At 50.0% G+C, this 20,970-nt stretch overlaps 3 protein-coding genes across 6 annotated transcripts in view; 2 read left to right on the forward strand and 1 right to left on the reverse strand.

Annotated features, from left to right (window-relative positions):
- Nucleotides 1-2,160, forward strand: part of LOC111733205 — a 3,931-nt gene extending 1,771 nt beyond the window's left edge. The window contains exons 2-3 of one of the 3 annotated variants that reach the window (XM_023525186.1): nucleotides 155-434; nucleotides 1,569-2,160. In XM_023525186.1, coding sequence (XP_023380954.1) covers nucleotides 155-434; nucleotides 1,569-1,967 — 679 coding nt within the window. In that variant the 3' untranslated portion in view covers nucleotides 1,968-2,160. Of the gene's footprint in view, nucleotides 435-1,568 lie in introns of all 3 variants that reach the window. The other 2 variants (XM_023525187.1, XM_023525188.1) reach the window with 2 other exon arrangements.
- Nucleotides 1-4,136, forward strand: part of PTMA (prothymosin, alpha) — a 6,159-nt gene extending 2,023 nt beyond the window's left edge. The window contains exons 2-5 of one of the 2 annotated variants that reach the window (XM_011383709.2): nucleotides 2,167-2,238; nucleotides 2,472-2,568; nucleotides 3,069-3,142; nucleotides 3,385-4,136. In XM_011383709.2, the coding sequence (XP_011382011.1) occupies nucleotides 2,167-2,238; nucleotides 2,472-2,568; nucleotides 3,069-3,142; nucleotides 3,385-3,432 (291 nt within the window). In that variant the 3' untranslated portion in view covers nucleotides 3,433-4,136. The remainder of the gene's footprint in view (nucleotides 1-2,166; nucleotides 2,239-2,471; nucleotides 2,569-3,068; nucleotides 3,143-3,384) is intronic. The other variant, XM_011383710.2, reaches the window with a different exon arrangement.
- A 12,014-nt stretch (nucleotides 4,137-16,150) lies between these two features.
- The window catches only part of PDE6D (phosphodiesterase 6D), a 37,135-nt gene continuing 32,315 nt past the window's right edge, over nucleotides 16,151-20,970 (reverse strand). Inside the window, exons 2-5 of the mRNA XM_011383711.2 lie at nucleotides 20,152-20,240; nucleotides 19,421-19,546; nucleotides 18,577-18,682; nucleotides 16,151-16,754 (exon numbers count right to left, since the gene is read on the reverse strand). Of these exons, the coding sequence (XP_011382013.1) occupies nucleotides 16,673-16,754; nucleotides 18,577-18,682; nucleotides 19,421-19,546; nucleotides 20,152-20,240 (403 nt within the window). The 3' untranslated portion in view covers nucleotides 16,151-16,672. The remainder of the gene's footprint in view (nucleotides 16,755-18,576; nucleotides 18,683-19,420; nucleotides 19,547-20,151; nucleotides 20,241-20,970) is intronic.

Raw genomic sequence — 20,970 nt, forward strand, 5'->3', positions numbered from 1 at the left:
CGCGGCGAGCGACCGCCGGCGGCGCTGCTCTTTGTTCGGCGCCGGGCTGCCCGGTTTCGCGCCCCGCAATGGGTCTGAGGAGGTTCTTCCACACCGAGTCTGATAAGGTGGAGTGGGCAGCGGGCCGGCCGCGACGTCAGTCGTCCCCGCGGAGGTGTGAATGTCTCCGCCTCGGGTGCCGAGGAGGCGGGGTGGGCGTCCTCCCGGGGGCAGTGCGCCGGGAGCAGCCGCCCAGCCTCGGTGATTCGCCAGCGGAGCCGGGTTTGGCTGAGGAGCGAGCCCACGCGCCGGAGGAGAGGAAACGGAAAGTGAAGGAGCGGCGCGCCGGGGCGCCGGTGGGCGCCCCCCGCGGTTGCCCGGGAGCACCGTGTGTGCGGTCCCTCCGGGGGAGACGCGGGCGAACAAAAGCTGCGGCCGCGCTTGGCCCGTTGTGGGTTCGTGCCGGGCGCCAGTGTTTGTCGGGGTCCCGTGCTGCGGGTTCACTGCCGCTCTCGGTTCTGAGGTCCGCGTTTGGCGCAGCTCCGCTTATGCACGCCGCGTCCGTCCCGCTGCCCGCCCGGGAGAGCGTCTCCGCCCTCGGCGGGAGCGCGACACTTTGAGGCGGACCAGCTTTCATACCCTTGTCTGTCCTCTCGTGCCCCTGTAGTGACGGGCGCGAGTCACCTTGGCGTCTCCTTAACCCTAGTGCCCCTGGCGTCACCTCTTGTCTCCCAGGGGTTTCTCCCCCGGCGGAACCGAGCTTGCGACCCGGCGCTCCGCAGGGGCTCCTGCCGGTCCCCTCTGGGCCCAGCCGGGGACTAGTTCGGGTGGGAGGATCGGCCTTCCCCAGCGCGGGCATTTGCGTACCCCCAAGGTGATTTCCCGCTGGTGGCAATAAATAGTCCCGAGGAGCGCGTCCCCGACGGCCTCGGACTGTGAGGCCGAAAAACCCCGGCGGACTTAGGTGCGGCCTCCCGCGGGACTTTGCCCGCCAAATGCGGAGATGCAAGCCCGCGCATTTAGGCCTGAAGGGGGGGTGCGGGGGCGTCAGCAGCCCGGAAAACGCTGATGGCGTACCTCCCGCGCTCGGCGGGGCCGGCGCAGCCGGCGGGCTACGGGTCTCTAGGGTCAGGGGCGCACTTGGCGGCCCGGGGCCACGTGCTCCGCGCGCGCGGTGCGTGCCGAGGCCCGCGCGCAAAGCTCGCCGGGCGGGGGCTGCGCGCCTGCGCGCCGCGACCTCCCCGCCCCCACCCGGTCCCTGGGGCTTCGGCCGCCAGGGGGCGGGAGTGCGCGGTGCGGGAGTCCGCGGAGGGCCGGCTCGGGCGAACCGGGCCGACAGGTGCCCCGGAACCGCTCGAGGGCTATGTTGGCAGCCTGCCCAACGGTTTCGGGTGGAAAAAGTTACGGGGCTTCAGGCTTCCCGCCTCGGCGCTGCCCTTTGGAAGGCGGGTCGTGTCAGCCCTGAGAGGTACGCGTGGACGGAAGAGCTAGAGGCGAGGAGGGACATTGGGCACTCCTAGCAGCGCGACTCTGAGCGAGGGAAAGGCCTCGGGCTAGGCACGCGTCACCTGAGCCCGGGCCCATTTCAGGCCACGGTCTGCGACCCTCTGGGACGGGTGCCAGATATGGGTTTTTCTCAAGGTTGGAGTTTGCTAGGTCCTAGACTACCGTGGGTTTGCGCTGGAGCTCAGCTTCGAGGACTCTGGCTGGTGAGGCGACCTCTGGTTCTGCCCGTTCGCTCCCTCCCTTTCCCTTCCCTGGCTAGTCCACCCACGAGACTTCTCCCGCAGTGTGGCCCTCCCTCCTGTGCCTTATTTATGGTACATACCTGCTGCTTTCCCAGAAGGATTTGTGAGAGGCGGAGCTCCCTGTGCTTAGAAACAAGTCTGATGGGTGTGTGTGAGAGTGAAGTGTTCCTGGGCCCGTCTGCCCGGCCAGACGGGTTTGGGGCTGTGGTGCCACATGGCCTTTTCAGTATGATTCTCTAAGGGCTGAGAAATCGGACAGGCTCATAACCACAGACACACTCCGCATTCTGTGGCCTTTTTTTCCACGGGTTGCACGTGCATTATGCAGCTGTTAACTTTGGTAGTCCAGTCAGCACTGCATACATGCTTGTAACCTTGGGCCCCGTTGCCAGACCTGGGTTGCTTAAAAGACTTACTGGTTCCCTCTTCCTTTTTGAAGGATTTGAAGGAGAAGAAGGAAGTTGTGGAGGAGGCAGAGAATGGAAGAGACGCACCTGCTAATGGGAACGCTGTGAGTGTCCATCTGCTCATGACCCGTAGCAGCTCTTGGCCAAGAAGTTCTCTTCCTCCGGATGATTTTGGACTTAGTGCAGGGTGGGGGAGGAGGCTGTGTGTCAAGGTCTCCTCGTGGAACTTTAGGGGCTCTGAGGCTGTAGGAGCAGTGGGCAAGGTTTGGAGGAAGGGATGGGCAGAGGTGTGATGCTCCGTCTTTGTTAGTAGTAACCTGGTATGTTTTCTGTTGAGGAGAATGAGGAAAATGGGGAGCAGGAGGCTGACAATGAGGTAGATGAAGAAGAGGAAGAAGGAGGGGAGGAAGAGGAGGAGGAGGAGGAAGGTGATGGTGAGTATCCTTGTCTGTCTCCCATTTTGGAGGTACTTTTCCCTGGCCTCTGGCACAGGGGGAGAGTTGGGGGCTCCCAGAGTAGGGGCTGTGGACCACCTGCAACTGGGCTTGTACCTGTGGAGTCTGGACTTTGCTTGTTTTGGGCTGTTGTGAAGTGTGCCCCACACTCTCAGTCCTGGACAGCTCTCTCCACTCACCGATGTGGGCCTGGCCTCCTGGTGCAGATGTTTGGGCCCGGGGACCCTCTTCCCTCAAAGACAAGTGCCTGCATGGGCATTGTGGGTCCCCTGTGAGCCTGGTTTGTCAGGCAGCAGAGACAGATCCAGGGACATTTCACTCTAGCAAATCTATTACTGAGGGATTTCCTAAGGAACTGCAGTTGAGTCTTCCTTTTTTGTGCATTCCCATCCCTAGTGTGGCTGCCTCTGGATGGGAGGGTACTAAGCCCTCCCTGGTTGAGGAAGGCAGTGTGGTTTACCTAGGGCTTGATTCTCTAGGTGAGGAAGAGGATGGAGATGAAGATGAGGAGGCTGAGGCAGCTACGGGCAAACGGGCAGCTGAAGATGATGAGGTGGGTTCTGGCTTGAGGGGAAGGGGGTTGGGATCTTGCACCGTAGCTGGAGGGGCTGATGGGACTCAGGTGTGTTTGGGGTGCTGTATGTTTCTGAGTGGCTCCCTCATCTTGATCAGGAAGGAACGTGGGCCCAGCTTCCCAGAGCTCTAGATCCTCTGGAGCTGCCAGTAGGAGCTGAGGAAGTTGGTGGGTGGGCCCAGTGGGTTGGAAGGGGACCTTGACAGTCTTTCCCTACCCAGGATGATGATGTTGACACCAAGAAGCAGAAGACTGATGAGGATGACTAGACAGCAAAAAAGGAAAAGTTAAACTTAAAAAAAAAAAAAAAAGGCCGCCGTGACCTATTCACCCTCCACTTCCCGTCTCAGAATCTAAACGTGGTCACCTTCGAGTAGAGAGTCCCGCCCGCCCGCCCAACGTGGGCAGCGCCACCCGCAGATGACACACGCTCTCCACCACCCAACCAAAACCACAACGTGAATTTGCAAACAGGGGAGGAAAAAAGAACCAAAACTTTCAAGGCCCTGCTTTTTTTCTTAAAAGTACTTTAAAAAGGAAAATTTGTTTGTATTTTTTATTTACATTTTATATTTTTGTACATATTGTTAGGGGTCAGCCATTTTTAATGATCTCGGGATGACCAAACCAGCCTTTGGAGCGTTCTCTGTCCTACTTCTGACTTTACTTGTGGTGTGACCATGTTCATTATATCAAAGGAGAAAGAAAACCTTGTAAAAAAAGCAAAAACAACAACAAAAAAACAATCTTATTCCGAGCATTCCAGTAACTTTTTTTGTGTATGTACTTAGCTGTACTATAAGTAGTTGGTTTGTATGAGATGGTTAAAAAGGCCAAAGATAAAAGGTTTCTTTTTTTTCCTTTTTTTGTCTATGAAGTTGCTGTTTATTTTTTTGGCCTGTTTGATGTATGTGTGAAACAATGTTGTCCAACAATAAACCGGAATTTTATTTTGCTGAGTTGTTCTAACAAAGCTGTCTCAAGCCTGGTTTTTCTGTTTGGGTTTCTTAAACCTGGGGAGGGGGCAAAAGAGATAGGGGGTCTTGAACTCTGGCCCAGCTGTTTTTCCTCAGTAGGGACAGTGAGTTGAAGACACCAGTTTGGGAAGGGGTGGGTGTGGTGTGCCTTTGGGTCAGCAGAGTCTGGTAAGGGGCACTTACCAGGTTGGTCTACTGATTGTACTAAGAACCTTTCCTTGGGGCCATGTCATTGGATGCCAAGCAGACCTGGGTGCCCTGGAAGGTGTCCACAGCCCCAGGCACTCCAAAAGGAATGGGCCACATGGGCGGCTGCCACTGTGGATACAGCCTTCCAGTGGGAAAACGAGCTTTCCCTGCACAGGCTTCCTTGGATTAGCTGGGTTGCGGAGTGGCTCCCCCTGGTGGTGATATGTGTTACTTTGTCCCTTAGGACTCACTTTTCCAGGGCACTGATGCAGCCTTGCCCTCATTCTCAGAGCTCTGGAGTCATGATGAAACAAGTGTCTTGGTTAGTCTGGCAGGCCACCCTGCCCCTTGAGCACAGTAGATGATAGGTGATGGACCATTTTGACTTTTAAGACAGGTTGTAAGCAGTCAGTTGGGAAAGCTAACTGGAAGAAGTGTGACCTCAAGTTTGATCCTTTGGGGAAGAGATGACAACTCGCTAAGGAACTTCTGGGGGCTGTTTCCTAACCTGGGGTCCACAGATGAGCTTTATATAGGGCAGAAGCCACCTGCAAGCACCCATAGTGTGCCCTTGAAATGGGTCGTGCCCATTTTCTAGGGGGTCAGTGTGTTGACAACCCAGCTGTGGAGTTTTTGGCAGTAGGCTGACTTTAAGGTGGAGAAGCTGCAGGACCCATTGGGAGAGGAGAGAGCTATTTGCCACTGAACAAAAAGACGTGGGTCCTACCAATTCTTGCCACCAGCTGGGTGGCCCTGGGCATTCTTTGTCTCCTGAATATGTCTGGTGTCATGGGGTCCAAGTGATACAGGTGGGAAGAAAGTGGGGGTCAATGGGGGGCAGAAAGCCCCCCTCAGGAGGGACACTCTTTAGCTTGGAGTTCTGAGTTTGTCCCAAATGGAGGGCAAAGGAAAGTGGTGGGGATCAATGAGCCATGCACCCTCCCTACTCACCATGGCATGCCAACTCTGGTTTTGTGGGGGTTCCTTGCCTCACCTTGGAGCTGACTGGGGTGGGGGGCACTGCTTTATCACAAGGAAGGGGCCCTGGGACCCCAGCCCCTCTCCATCGGGAGGAGACATTGATATTTCATCCACACCCCCACCTGCCTTCCTCTCAGGCCCCCACCATTTGCATTAAGGAGTCATTTGTCTTAAAGATGCCTATGGGTGGAAGGTGGGAGGCAAATGTTAACCAACACGTGTATTACAGCTCCTTAAGGACGATCTGCTACCCTGGGCCACAGACAGGAATCTTAGAGCAGGCAGGGCTTCCCTGGGGAGGCAGCATTGAGGCTGAGACAGGAAGGGCCAGGAGGGTGAAAAAGGAGATTATGGGAGTTGGGAGGAGGGGCAGTACGTAGGAGGGTGCGGAGGGCTCCAAAGGTGCATGGGCAAAGGGGGTGGACAGGGACAGGCACAGTCTGTGGGCCAGTTAGGGGAAGCATGGAGTGGTTTTAAGCAGGAAAACTGCCTGGAAAGCACTGAATTGACATCTGCAGAAGCCCTGGGGCCTGGGTTAAGGGGAGATGCTGGGAGGGAGAGCAGCAGGCACATTTAAGCCATCACATAGAGAAAAGCATCAAGACTCAGGGATGGATTGGATGTTGGAGGCCATTCCCAGGATCCCCCAGGCTCAGGCCTGAGTCCTTGAACACAGGAAGGAGCCATTTTCCGCAGGGAAAGGGGCTGGAGATGAAGGTTTAGAGCTGCATGGTGGCCTCACTGCGTTTGAGGTGAACTGTCAGAGGCTGTTGGGTGCACAGGTCTGGAGGGCAGGACAGAGGCCTGGGCTAGGCCAGAGTAATCCAGGCTGAGGTGTGGACAAGGCAAGCCAGAGCAAGGGCATCCCAAGAAGAGTCAAGGCTCAAGTCACACCAGGGAGCACACCAAGCAGGGCACTGTCCTTCCCAGTAAGTGGAAGCTCTTGAGCTCAGGGCCTCCTCTCCCTCTGCCTTCCCTGGGCCTCGTCTCCCTTGCTCCCCAGGCTCCTCGTGTCCACCGCAAGCTTGGTCCTCCCTCAGGGCCTCTGCACTTGCTGTCCCAGACTTCTCACAACTCGTTCCATGTTAGGTCTCAGTGCCAGAGAGGCCTCCCCCGGTCCCCAATCTAAAGAAGGCTCCCCAGTTCTCTCCCTCAGTTGCATAACAGTTCTCATAATGTGAGCTTATATATTTACCTGTGTTTTTTGGCTGTGTTTTTTACCTGTGTTTTTCCCTCACTGAGGTCAGGGCCACTTCTTATTTACCGTTTCCCTGAACATGGTAAATATTCTGTTCATTCCATTCACTTGTTCCTTCATTCCCTGGTTCACATGTGTACCAAATGCTTTTTCTGTGTCAGATGCCTTAATAGGCTTCAGAGATAAAACAGAAGAGAGCAAGAGAGATAAGGCCCCTCATCCTGACAAGGCAGGACACCTGGTGGCGGGACATCATGAGTGACCCGTTCCACACCTGTCTACACATTCTGGGAGGGCCTCGCCCTTCACAGGGGGCAGAACTTAGCTGTCCTTAGTGAGCCACTCAGGCCCCGGGACTCCCGACTCCCGTTGGGCTGTCCCCAAACTGCTGCCAGGGTCAGGGTCAGATCGAGGCTTCGGTAGGAGGGACTCAGACGCTGTGCACCCTACACGCTTGCACAGGTGGGGCCGCTGGCTTCTCTAGGCAAGACTGGCTGGCTGCTCTCTGCCTTGCTGCAGTCTTACAGGTATTCCCAAGGCCTGGACCCCCGGGGGTGTCTCTAAGGCAGGAGAAGGGGGCCAAGAAGACCACATAGCAGGCAATGCATGGAGCTAGGATCAGGTCTAACCCTCAGGCTGTGGTCCTGCTCAGAACGACTACCCCCAAATCCCCACAGAAGAAGTGAGAAGTAGCCCTATCCAGACACACACATGGCAGTTAATATGGGGCAAGTAACAACCTTGCTGAGCCTGTCTCCTCTGCACAATAAAAATAGTAGCATGAGGCATGAGCCAGGCTCCGGAGCTGCCTCTCTTGGGGTCCCATATCTGCACTGAGCTCCCTACACTCTGTCAGCTGCACCCTATTGCCCCACCAAAAGTTTGATTTGGAACAGCCCTTGCTGCCTTCAGCAGAACCTACTTTCCTCTAGTCCTCAGGCCAGCACACGATTAACCACTGCCTGAGGGTCTGTTCTCAGGGTCCGGGGTCACTTTGATTCTACCTACTCCCAAAGTCTCCTCAAAGTGCGATGACAGGGCCGCTCAAAGAGCCCAAATTGGAAGATTCGCGAGGGATGGGCGCCCTCTGGTGGCCACAGAGGAACTGCAGAAGGCTCCCAGGGGTTCTGCTCAGTCCAGGAAAGAACCCCACTTCAGGGGGCCCCTACCCCAGTGGCAGTCTCAGCCACCCCTACGCCCCACAACGAGATCTTCCATCTCTGTTGCTGGAACCTCAGTCAGACATGCCAGTCAATCAGTGGTCATTTTCCAAGCCTTCCCTCTGCCGATGGCCCATCCCAAGGACCTGGTCCTTCTTTTCACGGGAGACAAACCCCAGGCCTCCCCAGAGCTGAGGTCAGGGTCAGCTCCTCCGAGGTCACCGGGCATCTCTGGATCTGGCTCCCTGGGCTCCCTCTTTCCTAGCTACGTTCAAATGCTTGTTGTGCACAATGCCCTGCTAGGACAGGCCCACCTCGGTCATCCCTGGGCCCTCTTGTAGGACTACTCTCTGTGGCTGCTGCCCTGAACATAGCCCCCAGGCCCCTAGGCTACTTAGAGTTGGGGGCCAGGGGCACCCAGCTGCACTCCTTGGCACACTCTGAGTTGCCTGTCAGGCCACCCCAGGCCTAAGAGCCAGGATCTGGTGCCGCCTACCTTCTGCTGTCAACGGGGGCACAGGGGTCCTCCCAGACCCCATTCTCTCCAGTTCCTCCAGGGCCCCGATGCCTAGCTTGCTTCTGCCAGGCCTCCTGTGTCCTCTATGCAGGCCAGCCCTATTTGCCTCAGGCCCCTGGCTATTCCATGGTCCCCTCCTGGTGGAGGTTGCTTCATGGAGATAGAAACCCTAATCCCAGCTTTGCGGTGTGAATGCTTGTTCCCCGCCAGGCTTGCCAGGGAAAGGGGCAGGGCTGTCCCCAGGCCCTCCTTTCCAGAGACCTTGGTCTATGCTCACAGGGTCAGAGGTGATGGAGCTCAAATTAAGAAAGATGGCCGAACTATTCTAAGACCACCTGGAACATCGACAGTATATACTGGGTGAATGATACACATTATTTATGGAGAATGCTTAGCAGTCAGTGGCTGGTGTGAATTCTGTAAAGTCCTGAGCACAGTCAAGGGGCCCAGCTTGGAGGGTGTATGCCCTCATAGGCTCTCTGTCAAATCTGCTGCCCATAGCAACAAGAGGTGCCAGGTGGTCACTTGAGACCTCATTTCACATGCACCCATGCTGGGGGCCTCAGCTGTGGGCTCTTGGCTCTTGCAAGAAGGAGCTGGTAGTGTGGATTCCAGAAGAACGAGAGGACAGCTGCTGTTTTTGACATCAGTAGCCATCTCTTCACCCTGCTCTTGGCAATAATCCCCTAAAACAGTGCCCAGTTTTCCTCCTGAAGGACTTCCCATCCCCCATTCTCAATCAGGCCCTGGGGTAGAACATGTGACTTGGTCCTGGCTGATCAGTGCCGTGAGCCCCCTGCCCCTGCATTGATTAGCTCAGAGCTAACGCATGATCCAAGTTTATCTAATCATAGTGAGCCCTGGGATTTTTTATTGAGTTGCTAGGAAGGGAGGAAACATTTGTTTTTGTCCCTTTGGGGACTTGAACTTAGGCAGCTTAGAGGCTGAGGCTGCCACCCACACAGACAGGAGCAGAGCTGAGTTACTAGGCAAAGGAACCCAAGGTTCTGATGACATTGCTTGAGCCCCTGGCTCCAGCTGTGCCTGACACCAGACCAATGTCTGGACTTTTCAGTTATCCAAGTCAGTTTCCTCCTAACTTAGGCTGGTTCAAGTTGGGTTTCCTGTAGTCTGCAACTGCGTCATATTAGTAAAGAGGAGAATACAGGGCTCCAGGCTCCAAGGCCAAGCAGGCCTCCACGAACAAAGACAGCTTGGAAGGGAGGAGTACAGAGGTGTGGGGACCCTTTCTGGTGTGGTTTCCAGGTTGAGAAGGAACAGAGAGAGGTGAATTGACCTCAGAAGAGGTGGTGATGCTCATAATCCATCTCTCAATAGGACCACAGAGTAATGCTTGACTCATTCTCAGCCAGGTTAGGCGGGGATGGCCTAGGGTCACCCAGCTGCTCACTTTGCACCCCCTGCCTAGAGCCCCTTTTCCCTCTTCCCCAGCATGCAGGGAGTGCTGGTTCTCTGACCGCCCAGGTATATGCGTTGCCAGTGTTCCCGCCCATGCCTCACAGTCAAACACAGCCTCATTCAACCAACTTGACTGCTCTGTGAGGCTCCTGGATAAGGGGTAAGATCATCATCTTCGCACACCCCGGTGCTTCCTAACTCTCTGCCCGAGGGTGTGCCAATGAGGTGAGACTCACCTTGTTTGGCAAAGTGCTGGGGTAAACAGTGTTAAAAGGGCTTTCTTTCCGCAGAACTCACTGGGGTCTTTAATATACCAAGGAATCTCCAAGAGGAAGGTTAACATGCAGCTCATCCCAAATTTATTTGACCTGGATTTTTTTTTCGCAGAAAGCCTTTAATATATTGAAAGAAAAAGCTGATCTTGCACAAGGACCCTCACCAGGTCTCAGGGGATATTTGCCAAACTAAACAGATGACGGGAAAGGATTCTCTTGGGAACCAGTTCCAGTCTGGCTCTTAGAACCCTGTATGGGCTTCATGCAGGCTCCCTTGGCAGCAGGTGGTTCGGGGCCCTATGCACATGGTGGTGACCAAGAGGTGACTAGTATCAGTAGGTGGGAGGATAGCAAAGGGCGGAAACTGGTACAAATCTTTCTGGAAAGACCCTGTATGTCAAGATCCAAAAAATGTGCACATACTTTTTTGACCTAGAAATTCATCTGCAACTCCACTCTGTACCCAGGAAAGCTTCTACCTCTTCCTACATCGTTATCCCTGGGTCTTTCTCTCTAGCCCCCTCTGAAATGTCCCAAGTCTGAAGTCTGTCATTTCCTTTGGAGCCAAGGGCCATGGCCTGCTGAACAGTGATGCTGAGCAGTCACCTTGTCTTGAAGGTGCTGAGGAAGGATGGGTTCTAGTCCCTTGGGGATGGTGACAGTAGATTCTACAAGTCTGTCCTCTTTGTCAACATCGTCCCTGAAGAGCTTTGAGGGGCTCCTCTACAATCAACCTTTCAGTAAGCATCTCTCCCCAGGAGCCTGTCATTCCATTCCTTGGAGACATTGTGGTCTCAATCCATTTTCAAGAGAACATTTCCTGACCTTGGCATCAAATGGGTCCCGTTATTAGGTAGGTGGGCATTTTATTAATTTCTTGCTCTGCTTAGGGGTCTCCAAAAATCACAAACAGGAACTTAACTTTTAATGTTTAATTTCTTGTTACGCAATGCCATCTTTTAGATGTAGCCTTCCCAGTGGCCACTTGCCTCCCCAGAGAGGCCAAGGAGGTGCCTGTGGGGAGAGGTAAGGTTTTCCTCAGCAAATGACTGTGCTCCTTCCCAAATCCACAACTGAGGTCCCAGAATTCTGTGCCATAACAATATCATTTGGGCCTGGAAAGGTTTGAGGATCACTCTGGTTATAAAACTATTTCAATATCATAAAATGTCTACCTTTAAGTGAATGTAAACTCTTCAAAAAAAAAAACCAACCAACCAAACAAACTGATTGTGACATTAGCCTAATTGTACCAAATAAATTGTAGATTGTTGCTGAATATAAGCCAGTTAAAAGCTGGCAGTCATCTGCTGGAAGAGATGATTTGGATTCTGATCCTGACCAAGGACTGGGCCTGAGGAAGTGATATGTATAGCCAATGATGTACCATTGAAGAAAAGAGATGGCCAGTATCAACCTCTGTAATAACATAAAACAGTAAAATAAAATTCCAAGTTTTCTAACTCGTTAGACTGATCTTGTACAGTGCCATTATATAGGGGTGCTCTGTGCACCATAAAATATTCACGCAGCATATTGTTTAGCTCAAAGGTACATACATTAGCCCAAAATTTAATATAAATTAAAATATCAAATAACAATTTTGCTTATCCTCTTATAATTGAGAAGAGATATTTGGAGGATGATTTGAGTAAATCAAGTCACTTAAAAAGCCATTCTAACAAATCTGAGTAAATGCCTTATTTTTCTTTGAATGTATGTCCTTTAAAAAGTACAAGAATCCAAAAGCATTGCATGGAACCAAGAGCTGCCTAGAGTTCAGAAGTGAGTGGTCAATACCTATTTGTTTGCTGCTAGAGATAGTCACGTGTTTTTAACCTTCTGAAAGGCATATTTTAAAATTAAGGGCTTATCAGAGGTCCCAGACTTTCTCTGTTCACAGCATCCTTAACGTCTCAGTAATTTTTTCACAGTACAGCTAGGCCAAAATAAGTATCTAACAATTCTCTTTATTAAGTAGTTAGGTCCAAATGACTTATTAAGTATTCATGTCCTCACTTAGTGGCTGTCGATTTTTGGGGGGGAAAAAGCCTAATAAATTGAAAGAAAAACTTTTTTGATCTCATTTATAATCGCAATGACTTACGAATGGGGTGTGTGCCTGCTGGGCACCGCACAGATTCTCCAACCTTGGAATCAGATTGGATTCCACCATCCTCATTTCCTGTTTGCATTGGTTTTTAAAGGGCTACTTGCTTATCACCGAACCCTCCAAAATCTTGCCCAAAGATACCTCATCAAAAAGAATGTAGTGTTCTAATGTTGAAACTGAATAATCTCTAGCTAATAGTTTGCACCGTGTATGACAGATGTCCCATATCACTGTATTTCCTGTGAAAATTAAAAGATCCTGCAGCACCCCTGTGAATTTGCTGCAGTGCCCTGGGGTGCCTTGGTGTACAGTTTGGGAACCAAATATATTCACCAAATCTCTGCTTCTCACCCCATTCCACTCCACCCCTCAGTTTATTCAAAGCTATAGTCAAAGCTGCTCAGTTTCAGACCAAATAAAAGCACCAAAAAGAACTGCCGAGCCAGATGACATCTTCACTTTGAGGACCATTTTAACGGGGCTTTTTGAAAGTGGCATAACAATTACTAAGTCAATAGCAAGAAGTTCTAAAAATAAATCTGACAATACAGAGGGACTGGTGGTCAGATGCACGTCTTGGGGCTCCCTCTGGCTGTTCTGTGAAGGAAATATCAGAAGGGGGCGCGATGCTGGACGGGCCCCAGACGGTCAGAGGAACTGCGGCGCGGCAGTGGGGCTGGAGGACGGTGGGAGAGATGCTTATGAAGTCAAGTCACTAGGCCTTCACCTGGGATTGCGGTGCAGCTCATTCTTCCACTCTGACTGCCAGAATTCCTTGCCTCACCCCCACAGCTGGGCAGATGTTTCTATCTACCCCTCCTGCCTGAGTCTGGAGGCTGAAGGACAGCAAGGGACTCTTTTTCTTGCTTCCTCCTCATTTCTCTTCTCCATCCCACCAGGCTGGAAGGGGCAGGGTTTCCTTCCTCCCACAAGGCAGGGCCTTTCCTGTCATATCCTGACTTCTTCGTAGGACTCTGGGCAATCGAGCGTGCGCACTTGGTTCTTGCCTTGTTGATGACAGTTTAAGGGATTTTAAAAATCTTTTGAGTAGAGCCTGGCTTTCCAGGCTATTGGCTTGCTGGGGACTTGTCGATTCCGCTTTGGTGGTCAAAGCTGAGTGCTGACTTCTTCGGTTTCTTCACCTGCTCACTTCAAAGACTGATGCTGCCATTGCACTGTCGTGTTTTTAGAGCATCAGTTACCATCTGAAATTATCTGCTTTCTGTCTCCTCTCATTAGAATCTAATGGTAGGGACTTCACTTATCTTGTCCAGCAAGTATCTCCATCATTTAGAACAGTGTCTGGGACACAAAAAGTGCTCAATAAATACGTGTGGAGTGAATGTATAATGCTTAAAGAATTTGCACATAGCATGTTTTCAATATGCAATAGTTAAAAAATTTTTTCAAAAACCCACCAACAAAGATTTTAGGGACAAGGCAGCTGTAAGAAAATGAAGAGCCTACAAAGGAACAAAGACCAGAGCGCCCAGGAAGGGGGGCCTGGAATCCAAGAAGAGACACAGTGGACCGGATAAAGTAGGAAGAACTGGAAGGCGGCGGTGGGTCCCTGGAGCTCCCTGATGCGCCGAAGGAGGAGGGCGCAGCCGGAGCCAGAGAGCTTTGGGCACAGGAGTAAGTGCGAGGCAGGGAGCGGGAAGAGCGAGCGAGGACAAGTCCAAGAAGAGAAGGATGGGGCAGGAGCTAAAGGTGATGCAGGATTGAAGGAAAGCTTTTTTAAAAAAAATTTATTTTGGGGGAATATGTTTTGTAGGCTGAGAGTTGAAGAATCCAGGAAAGAGAGAGGGCTTTCCTGATTTTTCTGAATTGTGTATCATCTCTTCTTTTAAAGTCCCACCTTCCTTAGGCAGGCATTTATAATTACTAGTCGTATCCCTCTACTGGCGACGAAGCTCAGTAAGGGAAGGCCTGTGCCTCACACAGCATCTTACCGATGCATATGATAGGCCTGTAAGCGTGGCCTGAATGCGGCTACATCCCTTTCCGTAGACTTTGCTTTCTCCAACCCCATCATGCTCGGCTAGGGCCAGACTCAGTGCTTTGCCACGTGCTCATCACTCAAAACACCGGCAAGTAACAGGTGGGGAGACGGAGGACACGGTTTTACTGCACCTCACGCAGTAAACCTTAACCGAAATTCTCTAAATAGGAATCTATGTTCGAAAGTCTCTAAATTCTCCCAGTCTTTCTCCAAGGCCGTGCTGTCTGGGATCCTTCTGTCCTCTCCTCCCTACGCAGACTGAAGGTCCTACTGATCGCACTGAGCAACTGCACGCTTCCCCACAGCCCACATGGGTCAGAACTGGGACCACCCTTTTTCCTTAAGCATGCTGCTCCGTTTGCCTCATGGCCATCTTTGTACATATGTATGTCTCCAACATTCACTAAACGTCTCTACCAGTATTTGTCAACGTGTGGTCCACAGACCACCTGAATCACCTGTGGTGCTTTAACGGGCAGATAGATTTCTGGGCCCCGCATCTGCTGAATCAGAATGTCTGGGGGTGGGGCAGGTACCCATAAATGTTTGAGAACCAGCGGCTATGCACTGTGCCAGCCCAGTCTGTGTGCATCTCCTTCCAATAACATTCTGTAGCCTTTAATGTACCCACAGGAAACCCAAATGTTCAGGCACCCATCCTACGAGGGCTGACCTTGATCCGCCAAGGGTCCAGTCCCTGCAGCTCCCGGGTCAGCTCCTTTTGCTTGTGTTCGCCCTCAGCCTGTGCCACTTCCCTCTCCTCCCACCATTCGGCATTCAGCCGTCCTCCTGGCCAGCTCAAACGCTGCCTTCGCAGCTTGGAAGCCCTCAGCCAGCACTGTCCCTGAAGCACACACCTTTTGCTTTGCTTGTTTCGTGCTGAAATGGCAACTATTTCCTGAGCATATGCATTGGTCCCTGAAGAGATGGTAAGCTTCTAAGAGTCACTGGGCTATAGCTCTCTTTGTTTTTCTCAGAGCAGCTAGCAAAGAAGGGTGTCTGTGACAGTTTTGGCTGGATGACTGACTAGAGAAGGGCAGTGAAGGCAGCTCTAAGCATGTGGAAAAGCATGCCCTGGGGAGTCCTTTCTCCATGAGAACGTGCCCAGTCCCCTGACGGCCTTCCCGAACAGAATTCTGGGGAGCGGATATGGCTCAGGAAAAGGAAAGGAGACAGGTTCACTCTGAGAAAAGACATGGCATTTTCAGAAAGCAAAAGGAGACCTTGACTAATTTTTACCTTGTTGGGTTTTTTTAATCCAATCTTTGTTTGCTAATTGAAAATTAGCTTCTAAAGACAAGATCTAATGTGAAGAACAGAACTGTCACTGAAAGATAGAGACGGATACTGAAAATGTGCTGCTTCTCCTCCCTGTCCACAGATGCAACAGACAGGAGGAGACGGAGCAGAGCGGGAACCGGGAGCAGGACTCCCCCAGAGAGGGCCTGCCTCTCAGCGCACTCTCCTTTCCTCCAGCCCCAGGCCTGACTACTTTGCCAACTGGAAAACTTTTAATTGTTGATGTTTTATAAAGGACAGTGAAGGCTGCTGGTAGCTCAGAGTAACTTCCTAAAAAAACAAAACAAAAGAAAACAAAACAAAAACAAAAAACCTTTTTAACTGGCCGGAAAGCACTGCGGATAAAATAATCATTTCTCTCCCACACCGGCTTCCTCTGGCCACGGCGTTTAAGGCCTCCCAGTGTCCCAGATGCTTTCAGTGTTCGCCAGTTAAGTTCAGAGAGAGCTTTTCTTCATTTTGTAACTTCTATTCTTTCACTTAGGAATGTGAGTCCCTACTCTACCAACTTAGAACTTCTACCCTTTCTGGAATCCTCCTGAACGAATGCACATTATAAAGAAATGGAAAAAGTTAACAACAACAACCAATCAACCAAACAAAGGGTGCATGTACGCTGTGGGAGAGAACCACTAAATATCACGTCTAAAAGACACATGTTAAGGTGATAGGTCTCATTCAGGTACGTTTTACACGTTTTACGTTCTTGGAAAGCTGGAACCAAAGCACTCGGGCACCGCGAGGCCCCTCAGTTGAATCTGGAGTAAAGTGCAGTTGTGATCCTACAGTCCGGTCAATGTCATTTTCCCCATCATGAAGCCAGGTTCACGTTCCAGAAAAAGGAGAGATGAAAGCAGTGCCATGCTAAAGACTGTAGGAATATTTTAATTCATATGTTTCAATTCATTATGTAATAATAATAATAATATCACAGTCTATTTTACAAGTTAAATGTATGAGCATGTATGAAATAGAAACAGTAGGAAAAGACTAAACATGGGTCAAGAACATGAATTTTTCCAAAACCAGGGGCCAAAGGAAGATGTGCCCCCTGCAGGAGGAGGCAGGGAGAGTGACAGGAACGGCATCAGATTGTGGTATGTGTTTGTCCTCGGGTTTACCCTGGGAAGGAGTCGAGGCAACACCCTCTGCCCTGGTCTGAGGTGGGGATTAAGTCTGGTCAGTGGAAGATGGCAGCTTGAGGGGAAAATGCCATCTGGTTACCTACACAGAGCTGGTCCCCTGGTGGCCTCAGCTGGGTTTTGTCATAGGGAGAATTAGGGGTGGAAGTGTCAAAAATCAAATGTGTGGAGGAAAAGAGTAAACGGTTTCCTCCTCGCCCCCCAAAAACAAATTCTTGGAATGCACACATTCTTCTCTCAAACGTAGAAAAGTCTCACTCGGGATGTGCTTACAAGAAGATCGTCGTCAAAAAACTTTGTCTCTATGATAACATTCCCGCTATAAGTAAGAAGAGAGAGCACAAGAGCGCTGCGTTAGGCAAGACTTCGCGTCCACAAAGCGCTTTCAACCCGGTCTGCTGGGCCCATGGACGTGCACCCGCCTAGAACCTTGGCCTGGGGACATTAAAATCGGTGTCCATATTGGGTTAGAAGTCTAATACGACATTTAACTTATGTGACGAGGTTTGTCCTCCTCAAGTTCAGAGATCAGAAGAGAGAGCATGTCTTAATCCCGAGAACGCATAAGGCCCGAGGGCTCTGCACATGGGTGCTTAGAACACGACTGACTTTCTGACACACAGGGAGCCCACGGGGCTGCAGGGCTGCCATCTTCCCTTATAACCCGCCGTGGGCTGGCCCGTCCTGCATCTATTCGCTGCACTTTGGGTAAGAGCACTCTGCTCTTCTTTTGGGGAACCATACATCTCTAGTCCATGGGTCTCCTCAAGTGGTCCCTCCCTCACCTGGCAAAGGGGTGGGCACAGGGTTAATTTGGGCCAATCGGACTCTCTCCCCTGAGCGGGATCCTTCCTATGGCTGCCCGTTGAGGAAACCTGCCATGGATTCCTGCCACCTGCATCATTTGAGATGCCCAGGCCTCAGCGCCACCCTTTCAACTCTGTCATGTTAGCCAGGGGCAGTTTCTACAGTTTGCAGCCAAAGAACCCCAATTGATACACCTGTATGGGGCAGAGTAGAATTTCATTCTTCTTGGTGGATATCTCAGTGTTTCAAAACTGAGTTAAGGGCAACAGAGGTACTGTTTTGGTTCTAAAAAGTAACACATGACTTCAATAACCTAAATATGTTATCGTAAACTTACTGGTTTTAGTGTGTAAAAGAAATCAAGCCTGGCCAATAAGAAGTCAAATTAAGGTCAATAAAACCTAAAAAAACTCTCTTCTATATACCATGTTGTACTTTCCCAGGGAAACTGATAGCCAGCAGATACTTTTTTGCTGGTAATTAATTATAAAATAGGTAAACAAAGAACTCAAGATCTGATTGGCTTATAGAATATAAAAATATCTACTGCTGTAATTAAAACGCTATTGAAGACTTACACAGTAAATAATCTCTATTTACAAATTCAACGTGGCTTTCATAAAGGATCTGTTTAAAGAGCTGATCCAACATTACACAATTATCTGTGTGAATAACTTATTACTAGGCACTATTACTAAAAACTCTTGAAAGACTACCTTTTCCCAAGAGAAAATGGTGGGTGGGGAGTTATTGACAGTGTTTTTGGACAAAGGACAAACTACTTATTTTTTGAGCAGGAAGCACATCTATTAAAATGGTGAGCTAGTCCCTGAAAAAACTATAACTAAACAGTATCCTCTAAAACAGAATTAGGACTTTGCCAGATTCTGCCAAAGGACATTCAAACGAAGTACAGAGTACCAGAAGTTTGGTAGTCAGGAAAGGGGGAAATTAGCATGGATTTTATACATATTAGATGCTAGTTTCCTTCTCTGTTACCACATTTTAGCCTCACTACACCTCTGTGAGAGAGAATCACTAATTCCATGTTTAGAGGGGAGAGGTAAAGTGCATTGTTGGAAATTACACGGCTAGTCGGGGTTACTCAGGAATTTAGTCTAAGGTCTAATCTACAGATTTTTATTCTTTCCATTCTATCACACTCTCTTTTTCAGATGACAGAAGTCAGTAAACTGTAAGCTCAGATGCCCCTGGACACTCTTTCACCCTCATTTTCGTCCTAGGTTGCCTGCCCGCTGACCGGGGTCCCGAGTCCCACCTGCCAGGCACGCCTGGCAGACACACCCCGCAGTCGCTGCGGCCTGCTCACTCACGTTAGCACGCTGGCTGGCATCATCTGGGACTCGGGTGCTGCCTCTATCAGGGACTGCCAGGTATTTGTGGAGTTAGGGATCACAAAGCCAAACTCGAAGAACCATTCTGAAGGAAGAAGGAAAAGTGGGTGAGAAGGTGAGCGGGTGCCCCGGATAGAGCCTCGGGGTTCTTTGTCCCCCTCCTTTAGAGTGAGCCTCTTCTTACCCCACAAACCACTGGTGAAGCCACCAAAAACCTCCCAGGCCAGACGCATAAAAAAAGGACACGGAAGCCCCTTTCGGGCTGTTCTCTGAACCACACCAGAAGCCTGCTCCCTAGGCCCTGGGGTCTAAGGAGCCAGGACAAGTGGGTGAGGACAGCATAAGCAACGTTTTCGTAGAAAGAGGCTAGATGTGAATTATAAACGGAAGTACAGAATAGACCTTTGCACTTGAGATTTTAGCTCTAAGACACCTACACGCAGTCTTCCACTTCATGGTGAAAGCTCAATGCAGGGTGGCTTTGCCAGTCAAATCTGTATGAGTCTGTATGGAGAGCACTGTACCAGGCCCTAGTCAGCAGCTTCCTTGTGACCATGTGACAATACCATTTCAGTGACAAAGCAGACACCAATCCTAGGCCCACAGTGTTAAAAACTCTTTTGTTGGGCTCAAAGCCCCTTGTAGTGCCAGCTTTGTCTCTGTTTGTTTTTGCCAGGGGTTCTTGATCTTACAGGATGTAGGATCCTATCACAAACCGAGTTGCAAAATGAATGTCACCCATGCAGAGCTTTAGTTCACAGGGTCTTGCCTTTTGTCCCTGTCACCCTAAGCCTGGATTTCAGGCACAGAGGCAGCAGAATACCTTCTAGGCATTGCCCTTTGAAGTAAACTTTTTGTTCCAGGCGGAATTTTTCCATTTGCTCTGCTGACGAGAAGTTCAATTCTCGAGACACTGCCTTGCACTTGAGAATTTTCTTGGGAACACGGGCTGGTAAAGAAAAAGAATATTGAAGCCATTCTAAATGAAAACCACATGACTATAGTGCTTCAGGTTTTTGGGAGCTGATTTAGAGAACCCATTATCTATGTCGGATTTCAGAGAATGCCTTGGTAACGGAATTATACTTTTTAATTAAAGGCAGAGGCCCCTAACTGGTCAAGTGCATTTGACTGAAAGATCTTCGAGGACCACCAGGTTCAGTGTGTCTGAGGGCCTCACCTAGCTACTCTCAGCAGGAAAGGGGCTGAATGGGGGCACCTTCGCTCTACTCCATTCTGTTGGTTTTAACCCCTTAGTTTTTCTTTTATTTCAGGGAGATAAAAAATGCATTTTATTTTGTAAAAATAGTAAGTTGAGATCTTGGTTGATATCTTTGGGTATGTTCCAATGCTAAAATTTCAACACAAAGTGGGTTTTGGGAAGTGGAGGACAGAAGCATACAAAAGGAACCAGAAATCTCGACAAACACCTGGCTTAATATGCTGTGCCTCCAGGCTTGCCCTCCTAGTAGTTCTGCATTGACTTAGCTCCCTCATGCTTAGGCCTGGCTCCCCACGGTCATGGCTCTGTGTGGACAAAGGGTTGGAAGGTACCTTCATGCTCCACTTCAGGGACTGACAGGTCTTCTGTTCCTTGCCAGAGGATCTTCCCTGTCTCAGCATCCCGAAGGTTCATCCAATTTCTGATCAAATATGTTAAGGAAAAATAAGGCATTGAACGCGACTCCTGCTTTGTACTTGGCCTAAAAGCTAAGTGCTATGAAAGCAAATAAGAATGCATAGGAGAGTTCAAAAGATATCTAAAGGAAGAAGCATAAAACCCAGAGGAGATATTTTTATCTACAACCTAAGAACCCAAAGACTGTACACATCTAGAAATTGTAGGAAAGAGGTAGAAAACGAACAGTACAAAATTAAAAAATTTCCAACAGAATGTGACCAGCCAAGATAAAGGTCCTAAAGCAACAGATATGAGAAGTATACCAGGAAACAACTCAGGCAGAACACTGTACGGTGATGATCATAGTCCATAAGTTTCACACGCAAGTCCAGAGGTCTCAAGTAGCTTTTCAGTGTCCTACTCTTAAATATGACAAGATAGCCAAGGATCACCAGAAACTCAAGAAAGTGTTTACTATGAAAGACAGACCAAAACAAAGAGAAAAAAAGAAACAAAAGGAAAAAAGACTATAGAGGAAGACACAAATTTTTAAAAGGGAGCATTAAAAACAAATCAAAAACAATCGGAGACAACATAAATTTTATGGATATTAATAATTATATTCAATTGAATTTTGTATATTTCAGGCGATTTCCTCTGGCTTAAGATTACAACTTTTGAGGCTGGTTAACTGATAATCTGTTTCAGTCAGAAAACACCTTCTAGCTTAAGTATTTATATTGTCTAGCTTT

The sequence above is a fragment of the Pteropus vampyrus genome, unplaced genomic scaffold, assembly GCF_000151845.1.
Source record: "Pteropus vampyrus isolate Shadow unplaced genomic scaffold, Pvam_2.0 Scaffold539, whole genome shotgun sequence".
Taxonomy (NCBI): Eukaryota; Metazoa; Chordata; class Mammalia; order Chiroptera; family Pteropodidae; genus Pteropus; species Pteropus vampyrus.